This window comes from Aptenodytes forsteri, unplaced genomic scaffold (assembly GCF_000699145.1).
Source record: "Aptenodytes forsteri isolate BGI_AS27 unplaced genomic scaffold, ASM69914v1 Scaffold100, whole genome shotgun sequence".
Taxonomy (NCBI): Eukaryota; Metazoa; Chordata; class Aves; order Sphenisciformes; family Spheniscidae; genus Aptenodytes; species Aptenodytes forsteri.
This window is the reverse complement of record NW_008796216.1, coordinates 876,603-890,419: the sequence shown is the minus strand read 5'-3', so window position 1 is coordinate 890,419 and position 13,817 is coordinate 876,603. Positions and strand designations below refer to the sequence as shown.

The window sequence follows — 13,817 nt, the reverse complement described above, 5'->3', positions numbered from 1 at the left end:
GGAGCTTGCTGTGCGCGCTGCCCGCTGCCCTAAGGATCTTGAACTCCACCATTTCATGGTCACCAGGCTGCTCTTGAGCTTCACATTCCTCACCAGCCCCTCCTTGTTGGTGAGAACAAGGTCCAGCATAGCACCTCTCCTCGTTGGCTCCTCTACCACTTGGAGAAGGAAGTTATCATTGACTCATTCCAGGAACATCCCGGATTGCTTATGCTCTGCCATGTTGTTCCTCCAACAGATGTCGGGGTGGTTGAAGTCCCCTATGAGGACCAGGGCTTGTGAGCGTGAGGCTGACAATTATGTATTTGCTATTGTGCTTTCCCCCCTGATTCTTTTCATAAATGGATTTTTATGGGTTTGAAATCTTTGTTAGAATAGAAACTGCCCAGTGATTACTCAACGTAATATTTTTAAATTAACTTCTTTGTTGAATATAGAATTTAATTTAAAAGTGTTAAAAAATAGTCATATTTCCTGTAGATAAACTCTAAAACCTTGGAATTGAAAGCTTTAATGTAAATTTATAATAAGTGGCAGGAAAAATTTAACTGCTGTATGTGTGAGCAAAAACTCTCTCAGCATTTAGAAAATGTTTTGAGATAGATGCTTTTCTAAGAAATAGCCAGGATGTTTTCAGGAGCTGTAGAGACCAGACACATACCCCTGTGATATCATAGCACAATCTGTCATTTCAGGTTCCTTGAGAGGCTCATTGTTGTCAATAACCAGGAACTGACAGAAGGAGCCCTGTGGCCTGAGCCCCCTAGGATAGTCCCCAGCCTTTGGTGCACACTGGATGCCACATGTTTATAAGTCACGCAGTTTGTCTCTGTTTGTCCTTTGGTCCACATTCACTTCCAGGCACAAACCTATCTTTCTATTAGGGAGGGAATAGCCTGAACGTTACTGCAAAATAGCAAAATTGTAAAATTGCAGTAAGTCCCACCTCTCTGATACCTACCCAGTCTCACCTGTTCTATGTCATATATTTTGTCAGTGTTTCAATCTGGGCAAAGTCCTTCCTGCCAGCATCACTCCAGGTAATTTGTTATTTTTATTTCCCCCTGTGAATCAAGATGGAGGAACCCAGTCACCAGCCCCTGTCCAAATGCTTCCCCTAGTACTGCTCTACAGTTGGATTGTTCATTAACTTATTGAAAGCTCAGTGCTTAACATCTTCTGAGGCTGTGTTCTCACTTGTACTTATCTCCCATCTATTTCTAGTAGTAGAGGTTCAGTTCTCTTTTAAGGAGGTACACTCCCTCCAGAAGTTGTTGTTAGTATCAGTTAAGCTATTGGTATTAATTGCTAAGTGTTATACCTCTCTTGCGAAGAAGCACCACATTTACTCATATGCCAACAGGACACCAATTATTTGTACCCAAACCTTTAAAACATGAATATAGGACTTTTTATCTCAACAAATGTTCACAAAAATGTGAGCAAATGTTCCCTTTATATTGTCAGAAAAATGGAAGGTCAGAGACTTTTTAGCTAAAAGAAATAAAAAGACCTGTAGCTTTTCACCAGCATTCTTGTAGAAAATGTAGATAAAACTAGAAAATGGTTCATTTCCCTTAAAAATTTTCTGCTGCAACTATGCCCATTTCACAAGCCATTTTTGCTAGATGGATCCTGTTGACAACACCGGTATTTTATTGATCTTATTCAGTATGAACTTTCATGCATCATTAATGAGATGAATGTACTAGATGACGATTGCTGAAACACATTTTCTATCCTACATCTCTTTGGAGAAGGGTGGAGAGAGGACTACTGCAACTGAAACTTAACCATAAACATCATGCATATGAATTGAAGCAAACGTCTTCCAGCTGAAGATATGAGATATTCACACTTTTGAAGAATGAGGGACTCTGTAAATTCACTTGAAATACGACAGTTGTAAAATACTTAAAAGCTTGAAATAAAACTGCAAAAATGTTTAAGCAAACTTCTTATCAACTTTTTTTTTTTTTTTTAAATATCTGAACAGGGTTGTATCCTATGCTTGTTATCCATCATTTTGGAACAATCACCTGGAGCCATCAGGTGAAAATCACTGTTATGTGTCAAGTGAATATGGAAAAAACTATACAAACGGGCCATGTCCCAATGCTTTAGAAGAATCCAATTGGTTATACCGGTGTGCCTCTCACTACAGGGTCTCCTCAAAAGTAAGTTCGCGCTGTTCAGCCATGGTCTCACCCATTTTTCTCCTTTGGGGCTTGAAAATTATCTGGTATATGGAAAGTTGTTCACTTTACTTGAAGACTAGAGATGTGAATTTTCCTTTGTATTGCCCCTGTATTTTCAGTAGTGTTTAAATTCTTTATAGTTTCTCAATGTTACACAATCTCTTTAAAGCTCCTGCTTTATGGTCCTATAGAAATTAGAGATAGAAAAGAAAGTATGCAGTCATAACTGTAGTCCTTCTTAAACATGTTTCTGAAGTTTTTGTTCATTTGGTAAACCAAATATTCTCTAGCAGAAATACAAGTACAATGGTACATTTATACCATATATATGTATGTACACAATGATGAATTAGTATGAGTTTTAATTTTATTTAATAGAATGTATTATATTCCCTTGCCCTCTCTGCTGCTGCTCTCACCTCCCCTCAGGAAACCGATATAATGAAAGAAATCATGGACAAAGGACCAGTGCAAGGTATGGTAAGTTTGGAAGATGATATTATTATTATTGAAATAATTAAAGTGTGCAATGTCCTTGTATCAAAATATTAGAAAACATAAATTGCATTCCACAGTGAATAAACCAGACATACACGCTGTAGTTCATCCAGGGATGTTTGGTGGGCCTAAAGGCAGCTATACTGCATCAGACTCCTTAATGAGTAAAATGACCTTGAGCTGGATTTGTTGAAAATTGGTGCAAAATCTGTGTGCCAGAAATGTGCCTTTTTCCCATGACGGTTCTTTGCTAATTGACGAAATAGCAATTTTCCCCCACTGGCTGAGGCCAAGCCACCAAGCCTGCTCTCCTCTGAAGGCAACGCTGCAGTATATGGGCCCTCCAGCAAATCATTCAGTGCTGGAATAGTCCCCAAATTTCCCCTTTCAGAGCCGAAATACTCTTGTTGTTTGTAGAGGGCTATGAGTTTTGAATTTTTCTGCTGAACCCTGCAACGAAGATCCCTGACCTCTTAGAGAAATGAAGACTTCAGCAGGCAGTTGTTTAGCCTGAATACTGTCTGACTGCAGTCATGGATGGTGTTGGCAGCACCTGAAAATGCAGGTGCCTGCTCACAACCCAGGCCAGTGTAACTGAAGAGGTTGAGGGATGTGGGGTTTGGGGTGATGGGGAAAGGTCATAGTGCGGGATGTCCACCCCTCTTGGATGGCTGGCTGATGCAAAACCAAAGCATTTTACTTCAGGGGACTTCTGCATTTCTACTGCCCTCAATAATATAATGAATTATCATAACCTCCAATTTATTATTGAAATGGTCCTGATTATTACATTTAATTCATTTCAGTGCATCATGTAGTTGAAATTATTTCTTAAAGCTCTTTATGTGGGCAGTTGCAATTAATCTGAAGCTTAGACTTAACAAGATCAGTACTATCAGTCTTTTTTATTCTGCCCAAGTTCGTTTGCTCAAGGAAAATATTCTTTCCCATGCTGCATTTGATCTATAAGTGAACATAGTAATTTCCACTGGTTTTAAGAAAATGAAAAGATTAGGATCCTCAAGATAAAATTTCAGACCTCTCTCTAATATTGCATTCGTAGTCCATGTATACACAGTTTGCTGGATTAATCTGTCAGTACTAAATCTTCCACATAAAATAATCTATATTCAGCCATTTGTTAGGTTTTAACCACTCAATAATTCATACAATTTTTTTGAAATGTCACAGCTTTTTTCAGAGAAAATGTCTGTATCAGGTTAGGGTAATGCTGTATGTGGAAAAATCAAGATCTAAAGAAGAGTATATAGCTGAGAGTGTATATCACTGAATGAAATCACTTTCCATTTTTTCTCTTTGCTATAATGAAATTTTTAAATGAGTCACAGTTATGACCCAATAATTTGTCACTGATTTTCTCTTCTATCTTCCCATACTACAAGTGCAATCAGGGCATAATTCTAATTTTAAAACCATATCATACTTTTTTTTCCCCAAAACATCCTGAAAATGATCTTTAGCTACTGAAAGAGATTTTTCCATTATTCATTCACTTCTCATCCTCAAGAACTTACAAAGTGCTTATGGCCAATCTTATCTAATGTAGTAAGTAATGTTTAATAGCTGGAAAACGTTCAAGATCTTTTCAAGTTCGTGATGTAGAAAGTCATCCTGTTTAATGACGAATGTACTTGATTTTTGGGCATATTCAAAGTTAAGAAAAATATATATTTTTTAACAATTATGCAACAGTATGTGTAGGAATGTAATTGAAAATGTTCTGTTATACAGCTTTCAAGTTTGAATGACAATTTCTCTCTGACATATGTCATTGTTTTATATGGTACAGGAACTGAGCAATTAGCACTTTCAGATGCATATGATGAAACACTAGTTTTTTAAAAAATCCATTTTCAAATAAACAGTGAAATTTTATTAATGCTTTGAAAACATTCAAATGGACAATCTAATATTGGCCACTCATCTTTTTTTTTAATGGACTTTAGGAATTACTCTGATAGTTATAGTGCTGATGTAGGAAAATAATCCTTACTGTCACATTAGTCAGTCTCAATCAAAAGAAAAGCAAACACATTGTTGGCAATACATCAAAGTTTTGACCCTACAAAACTTATAATTTCAGCTATCATGATCTTGGAAAAAAAGGAGTATTTAATTTGCTGACACAAGAAAAAGATCTGGAGAAAGTACTAGGCTACATTAATGTACAGTGCTACACTTTCGTTCCTTTTGTAGCAACTACTTTTAGTTTTTTGTATCTTCTTATGTCTTAGAGACACAAATTCTTATCTAAGAATTTTATGCAGAGGAATCCATAGTGGAATGAATCTTATAATCTGCTGCATTTATACACATAGATCTGACAGCTCAGCATGACTGAGGTAGCTCATGCATGAGCTACAGTCAACCTTATGAAAATTGCTACCTTTTCTGATTCATTAATAATTAATCCATTCATTTTGGAAAATGCAAAGTCTCTTCTGCATGGGACAGAACAAAGTTGCTGATGGACTGTGATCATCCCATCCTGACCAAGTCACAGTCCATATCAGGACAAAGTCACTGAATAAATAAAAATCTCTCAGTGCTTGATTTTGAATTATCATCTTTCTGTCCACCCTGCACTTTATGTACCCAGCCCACTTAACTCCAAAGACTGTACCATTATTTAGCTCCTGACTGCAGGGTATATACATATAGATATGCATATACATAAGTATATATATTTACATATATATACACAAATGTATACATACATACATACACACACTCTAAATGTAGATATAATATGTAATCATGGATAAAATTCTCTCACATAGACTGAAGTTATTCTGGAAACACCCTTCAAAATTTTCTATTTAAATTCAGTGGAAATAATTTAGGTATGATGTTTCTTCACAGAGACAAGAACATGTGTTTGATTTAGAGTTGCTGATAAAGAATAAATTGTTCTCTGAAACTGAACATACAGACCTTGATTTCAAAGAACAATGTGATTTAGAAATGAAACTACCTTCTCCTGTCTCAGCCCAATGATAAATGAGATTTTCTAACCTCAGACCTCCCGTGGGAGAAGTGAATTTTGCAGTCCTTGCACTCACCCCTGTTTCTTTGCCTCCCTTTGGCCAAGGTATCGAAACAAGATCCAGGGAAGCCTCTACAGTAATTTTTGATATGACTCATCCCCTTCACTTCTTCTCTGACACCCTCACCTGGACTAAGGCCAATGGGATTCTTCTTCCCCCTTTCTGTTCCTTTGTACCACTTTAAAGCTCTCCCTCCACAGGCTCCTCTGCAGCTCAGAAACCTCAACAGCTGGTATTTTACATAGCGGTACAGGGATATCCGCAGGAGTTAAACTCCTAGCTCTATGCACTGGTGAGCCTGGGGGCAGAGGGAGGGGGGGGAACCTTTGCAGAGAGCTCTAATGGAGTCCTGAGCTTGCAGCTGGAAACCAAGAATAAAGTTTGTGCTATTTTGCACTTGGTCTGTTGCTGTCAATATGTGTGAGCTCTGGTTCTGCAAGCAGCTTGGCAGAAGCTGTAACATTATTCATTAAAAGCATTTAACTTTTTTTCTGATTTAACTGATATAGGTCTCCCCCAGACTTACCACCTGGGTAGCATTGTGGCTGCTTATTCCCCATGTATTGCTATTGGCGTACATTTTTTATGTGAGCGACCTCATTAGCAAAGTATATTTTTAGCCAGGTTTCCTGGGCAAATGGGCTCATTTGACCATGTTTTGAGCTGTTCTCTTTCATCTCCTAAAATTTGGTAATGTTTTCTGTTTTCAGCCAAGTTTGATAGAGGCCAAGAGGTTGTAAAGATAGTTAATTTCCTTCAAGCTTATGAAAATATTCAGGTAGGAAAAAGAAATTTGAAAGTGTGCCAGACAGAAAAAAATGCAGCATGAGCTCACCTTACTGGATACTGCAGATCTATACCAGGCACATATGTTATAAATGCTCCAACCACATACAAATGGTCAGTGAAACTTGTACTTTATGGGACTCCCGAGGTGCAAGACTTTAGGAAACTGGATTTCACTAATTCTCATGTTCCAAGCTGTGTGGCAGTCTAAGTTAAAATCATAAGCTAAAAGTAAGTTGGAGTTAAGCTTGTATTTAATGCTTCTGATTCACTGGAATCTGAAGGTAATGTAGACCTGGAAAATATTTTCATTTCTCTGGACCTGGTAGCCCACCGTACAGCAAAGCAAATGGTACTAAGGTGGCAGAACAGATATGGAAAAGAAACCCAAAACACTTTTCTTAAAAAACAAGTGAATGATATTCCCAGGAAATAATGAATAGACATAAAATACAAATTGTAATCTTCATTGTCTTGCACAAAATTTCCAGTTCATCAGCTCTTTGGCCTCACATTTTTATGGACACAAAGGGTTTTTTTTCCACACTTTTAGCTGAAAGTCAGGATGAACATATATACAGACAATCTCGTTTTCCATAAGGAGATTGCTGTGTACTTAATGAACTCTAACTGAGTTTCAGAAAAAGGCATACATATCACTCCACCATATTTCCCAGGATATACATTGTCTGTTAAGTACTTTTCTTGAATATGCAGATGCTTGTCAGAACTGAGGATTTTATACATGAACTTTGAGATTTGTTTTATTGAATTGGATTTCACTGGAATTGAGAAAACTTATGTAAGCCTACATGAGGCAATATTTCTTCTTACTGTATTGGAAGAAGTCCATGATAGGGAGTTTCCATGACAGGGAAACCCAGTTAACTTGACAAGAGACCTTTGAAAGAACTCTGTTGGAATATTTCCCTCGGTTCACTCAGAGCAGGGAACTTCTGAGCAATTAGTGAATTTAGGGTAATTAAAAAGTACATGTGCAGTCCAACACACAACAAAAATCTCACTGGTAAAATGCAAGAAGCAAGCAAGAATAGAAGCAATACTTGCTGACTGTGCTGATTTTTCCTATTGTTTTTAAGCTATAATGAAAGTGTATGAAGATTTTTTCCTTTACAAAGAGGGAATCTATAGACACTCCCAGAAAGCAGGATCTAAATGGAAAACTCATTCAGTCAAACTCCTTGGGTGAGTAAAGCATATTCTTTTACCCTTTTCCTCTGCCAGTCATGAACGTAGTAAAATGTCAATGACCAGTTTGGAACCCAGAGGTTTCACTGTCAGAGGTGGAGCACTGTTAGCTCCCAACATAAGATTGTTGTTGTTTCATTTTCGCATATCTGAGAATTTTAGAGAGCATTGGAAAGAGGTATAGACCCATCATCTTTTAATCTACTCTAACATTTGCTCTAAAACTTCAAATATACTTGTTTATAGAATAAAATGTTTTGCTGAGTATTCACAAATATCCCATGTACACATCAATTATGAACAAAACGAATGCAATTTCCTCCAAACATGCCACCAAACAGAATGCAAATAGAAACATAAAAATTGCCAGTGGCCTCCTAATTAACAAGCGCAGCTTACTGGCACAGCAGTCTAGGCTCTCTACGCCCCAAACAGAAATCAACTGGTGCTGGGATGCTGCCAATTTTATTTGGGATGCACAAGGAGTACACACTCAGGTCTGAAACTGCTACATAAGAGTGTGTATAATACACTAGTGGATTTCCCTTCAAATGTAGACCAGTGCCACTGTATTAAGATGACAAGTATCTAATAATGCATACACTCAAATTACAGAACACCTCCATGTCAAATTATTCTTTGACATGGAGGGAATATGCAAGGATGAATTTATTAAATCACTGGGTGAGTAGTTACACAGAGAAATGACTGGAGAGTCTCAAATAAATATTTTATAGGTGATCTAGAACATCAAATAAATAATGATTCAGGCCTGTGCTAGGAAGATTACTGAGAGTATCTTCAACATGTAGTTCAAGAAAATAAAGTCATGAAATAAAGTGCACTTTGTGTTTGTGACCTTAGTGAAGATAGCCTTGTAAAGGACATGGAAATGCCTATGGTTGTGGAAACTGCTGGCTATGAATTACAGAAGTGTGCCTGATAGTGGCACAGCAGCAAAGAGAAGCAGCAGGCTTATGCAAGATCATCCTTGACCCCATACTGTTGCAAAAAGTATTGACTCAGACTAGTAGAGGAAAAGCTCCTGAAGTATGCTTATAGTGACCGTTGTGAAGCAATGAAAGAGAGAAACTGGAATTTAACGTGGAAAAATTAGGAAAATATGTTTATGAAGGACAGCCGGTATGTATCAGTTTATGTGTATGTATTTAAGGTATATCTGAAGGGCCATGAGAAACCAATAAAATTGGACAGTAAAATTTGCAATGTAATTTGAATACCTCGGTTCAGGGGTGAGCTGCTGTGAGGCTGTGAGTGCAGGTGTTGGGAGGGCTATGAAGTATGCTTGGTGCAAGTGTAGGGTGATGACAGCTATTCCCTCAGACATACTGCCCCAAATACATGCTGAATAACCTACTGAGGTGAGTGATTAAGCCAGAATGGCACAGGGGGACAAAGTGATGGCTGAGGAAGGAGAGAGGAGGAGGGCTATTAATGTGCTGAAGTGGATGCTGATTTAAATGGGAACTGATAGGCTGTTGAAGGAAAAGATAGCAGCCCTTAGGCAAGGAGCTACTCGTGAGCAAAAAACTGAGCGCCTTGACTGAGATCGGCATCTCCCTGCAGAAGATTGTGTTGAATGGTCAGTGCAAAACATTGAGTAGGAGGAAAGTCAAGTGGTCTGATATACTGAAGAAGGACATGAGAATTGAAGGAAAAAGAAGAAAACTGAAGGCGATGATATTTAAGAAACCTCAGCCTGGTTTGGAGTTTGATATGTGGGAAATGCATTTACTTACTAACTTTCATTGAACGTTGCTGAAGTATCCAATGAATCCAACGACATAAAGAATTACCCATCCTTTCATTGTCTAATGCATAAGTGTTCTGACCTCCAAGATTATGCCATATAAAAATATTTGCAGAGGTGTTTAAAAAAATTGAATTCAAGTTTGACAAGTTGGAGGATGTTTGAGCCCAAGGCTAGGTGTACTTGAGTTTCTAGCAATGTTAAATGCAGTCATAAAATGTGATTCTGCACCATGAAGTCTAAAACATTCTTTTGCATAGATTTTTATGTCTTCAGGATTAAGCTATCACTTTTTTATATCATTCATGAGTTTGAATTAATTTGAATGTAAAATATGTGGCCTGGGTATAAGTTCTTTGCCACTCACATATAGCTTGGGTGGGGTTTTTTGAGCAAAGGATAATGCAAACTCCTCAACCTAAATAAAAAACTCATGAGAATCTCATTAAAGTTGGACTTCAAATAAAAATACTGATGATTATTTGCATTCTGCTTAGCTGAGATTGTTCAGGGAGAGAGAAAAAGGAACAGAGACATGCTGACACATAGGGTAGAAAATGCAGGTTTTTTGGTCTGATGTTTATTGTAGTCTGATTTTTTATTTATAACCTCTTCTGTAAAAGAGATTCAATATTTGTAAAAGGCAGCCACAATAATGAATGACCATACTGAATCGATATTTGTAATCTCTCAGAAACATTTTTGAGAATGCCTTAAACTGCCCATGAATTGTACAACATATAAGGTGATGGACTCATAAAATGGAAATAAATTTTGGTGAAGCTTGCAAGATCTATTTGTACAAAAACAGAAATGCACATATAAACTGCCTAATTGATCATTGGATCATAAGGATTGTAAATGCATTGACTGGCTTCCCTTGTTCTGCAACTTGAAATTGCTAGTTATTTTCTATCATTTGAAGGCTTCTTATTTATAAAATCAGCTCTGATAGGACTATAAGTCTATCTCCAGTGAGGTACTGTGTGATCTCAGTCTTAGAGGGAGAATGGGAAAAGACAGAACAGCATGGAAGCAGGAGAGGAAAATGTGGAACAGCCAGGCAGAGGGTGTTGCGGGTAGCAGACCATTTGGGTTTGATCACGGTCTCTATGGACAGTGAAACAGGGCTTTCAGCAATCTGAAGGCAGGATGGACTGACCCCACTGACATCTAGAGACAGTAGGATCTCTCAAGCAGTTTCTGTGTCTGTATTCCAGAGACAGGGAGGTAAGCAGAAAAAGTAAGTAATGGAGATTGGGATTCATAACAGCTAAATTTCGATGTGTACAAGTTAGATTCCTATGTCTCTGCTAGGCAGCCATGGTTCCCTTTATCTTCCATGGCTATTCATCTACTCTATCCTAGGTATCTATCTTAAGGTGTGTTGAATTGCTTTGTTGAATCTTATTTCTCTTTGCTGACTAAAAAAGAACCTGTGGGGTAACATCAGACTTACATAGCTAACATTAAAATGTTTAGGTTAGACTAGGGGAATCCCACTTGTAATGGCATTATAAAGTAGATTAAAAACAAAATGACTGTCTGACTGGTACATAAGATTTATAGTAAGATAGTATCTTCAGAATGCCTTGCATATGTATGTTTGTGTATATGTACACACACACATATATCGATCTATGTGTATATATACACATACAATTACAATTCTTAATGACACCAGGATGAAAACAAGCTAAAGAGGCATAATGAAACTGCAAATGGTAAGTGGGACTAAGGAAAGCAAATTGGTCAAAGTTTGCTAATTTTCACTTTTTCAGCTGCACTGTTATTTTAAGAAGACTAATGACTGAAAAATGACATGTGAAACTGTCATCTTTATCTCAAGATCTCTTAATAATAAAAGTAGACTGAATTCACATCAAAGATGAACTTGGTAGCAGATTTATCTCTCAGATCTATACATTTAAGCCAGAGTTGCTGAACAAACCTGTCAAGTATATTCTATAGCAGATTCTCTGTAAAACTGGTGCATCTTTTTTTTTAATCTTCTTTTCCTTCTACTCCTCTGGCTTTCTTAGTTCCACCTAGGAAAAGACAACAGAAGAGAAATGTAGTGTCCATAGGGAAAGAAAACGTGAGGCAGATTTATTGATAGTGTAAAGATGCCAAAGGCTATTCAGCATAGAGGAAGTATATTGGCTTAAATAGCTACGGTTCTAGTTCAAATATATCTCTTTTCAAAGCTAGGCATAGTGAAGTAAAGTATGCGTCATTAATGTTTGCAGCCTGTTCAGACGAATTGTCTCTCAGACTCTTTCCTCTGCATCACTTCAGTATCAGTGCCAAGCTACAATATCTGATCCATACCCTCACTCAAAAAGCTGTATCTGGTGATCCCCTGACACTGAAAAATTCAGAAAGGCCCCAAAAGCCCAAGTCTTTGGCTACAAGCAAATCTATGGACTGTCATCTTAAGGCTTGGAGGGGACAAGAATAATTTTATTAAAAGCTTTAGATACTGTTTCATAAACAAGATAGATATTCAGATGTTTGGAAGGTGCTCAGAATGACAAAGGACTTTCATAAGAGGACATTGGGAGATGTACATTAACTGGAAACACATTTCCCCTCTTTTTATCAATGATTCACTGGAAGCTTTAAATTCAATAGTGCAGCAGATTAAATGGCATTGAAGCATCTATGCCCTGAAAAAACATTGGTTGAATGTTTCTTAACACAAAAAGCCATACTAATGGAGATAAAATTGACACGTGAGGCAAAAACTTGTGGTTTAGTGTTGAGGGGATAGCCAGACAAAGCAACAACACTCTAAGATTTAATACATAATTAAATGACTCACCTGTGCAAAGTCAGAAGGCTTAAAAAAGACACCAGTGACTACTGTTATTGACATCTCAGGTTTTGGCTTTGAAGACACTATTTTTCTCTTCATTGTCCTCTTTCAAGCTTAGACTCAGAATAACAGCAAACAAGCAACATCTTAAACCACCAAAAGTCATGACCCAAATTATTTTCTTCCTGACTAAAGAAGCCTTGGGTTGAGTTCCCTTTTTCTTTCATGGGGAAAAAAAATCTACTTTATTATTGTCAGACAATCAACATCAGATATTACAGTTTAAAAATTAAACAGCAACACCCAAAAATATTTTACAGTAAAGAGAAATACCTTAGAAGATCATGGGGAAAAGATGCACAGTGTCTGATGATTCATGCAGTTAAATCCATGAGACTGTTTCCCATATAATTCATTACGGTAGATTTGTGGGAATGATTTAACTATTGACTCACTGATAATTTGACTCATCTCTCAGGCTGAAAAGTCCAGGCAAAACTGTAGTTTCAAATTCCAGCCACCATTTTCTAAGAAGTCTTGTCTTGCAGAGAACACTAGTCAGTGACCCTAACCTTCTTATTATTAATAAAAGATTAAGAACTAAACTTTTGTCTAATTGAGTAGATGAAAATCCTAGTCTTTGAAAGGTATTAGGATTTTGTTACAGCTCTAAGAATAGGACATAACTTGCAATATTTACACCCTTTTTGTCTGGTAGCATTATGACAGTTATACGACCAAGTCAAGGGAAGAAAGTGAGATGAAATTTTTAGACCACATGTATTTCTGTCCCACTCTCTTTTTGTCTGGAGAAGGAGATGCTGTGAGCCTTTTATGAAAGCAGAACTTTGGTATTAAAATAAGCCAGGTCAAGATGAGAGGGATCGAGTAATCTTTGTATCCTGTTGCTCTGTATATATGGTCTATGGGAAGACAGTATTTTTGCCCAAGAGATTTCATCATTTGTTTGGCCAGTGTGGTGACAGCAAATTCACAACACCTACGTAGAAAACATACTATTAGAGAGACAAATGAGTCCAGTTTGTTAGCACTGATTGTAGTCAGCACTTAGGTGGGATGACTTATCCTCAGGAGGTATCCCTCTCTCTTGATAGTAGGCAGTGGTTCTTTTCCTAATCCAAATGTCTCAGTTCCCTAAAGTTGAATTGAATGAATTTGGACTTCACCAAGCCTTGTTTCATCACCAGCACTTTTTTTCAGAGATGGAAAGGGTCAGAAATATCTCATTAAATATATACCTGTGGAAATTCCATGGCTTATGTGCCCTGGCAACCAAGAGGACAAACCTCATCCTGGGGTGCATCAAACAGTATGACCAGCCGGTCAAAAGAGGTGATTATCCTGCTGTATTCAGCATTGGTGCAGCCTCCCCTGGAGTACTGTGTGCAGTTCTGGGCCCCACAATTTAAGAAGGATGTGAAAGTCCTTGAATGTGTCCAGAGGAGGGC

General features: G+C 37.5%; 1 protein-coding gene across 2 annotated transcripts in view; it reads left to right on the top strand.

The window, feature by feature from the left end:
* TINAG (tubulointerstitial nephritis antigen) overlaps positions 1-13,817 on the top strand; it is a 67,658-nt gene that overhangs the window by 30,062 nt on the left and 23,779 nt on the right. For both annotated transcript variants that reach the window (XR_658010.2, XM_009288545.2), the window contains exons 7-9: positions 1,997-2,177; positions 2,628-2,673; positions 7,651-7,756. Coding sequence is in view for 1 of the 2 variants with exons in the window: in XM_009288545.2 (XP_009286820.1) it covers positions 1,997-2,177; positions 2,628-2,673; positions 7,651-7,756 (333 nt within the window). In the remaining variant the exon portion in view is untranslated. The remainder of the gene's footprint in view (positions 1-1,996; positions 2,178-2,627; positions 2,674-7,650; positions 7,757-13,817) is intronic.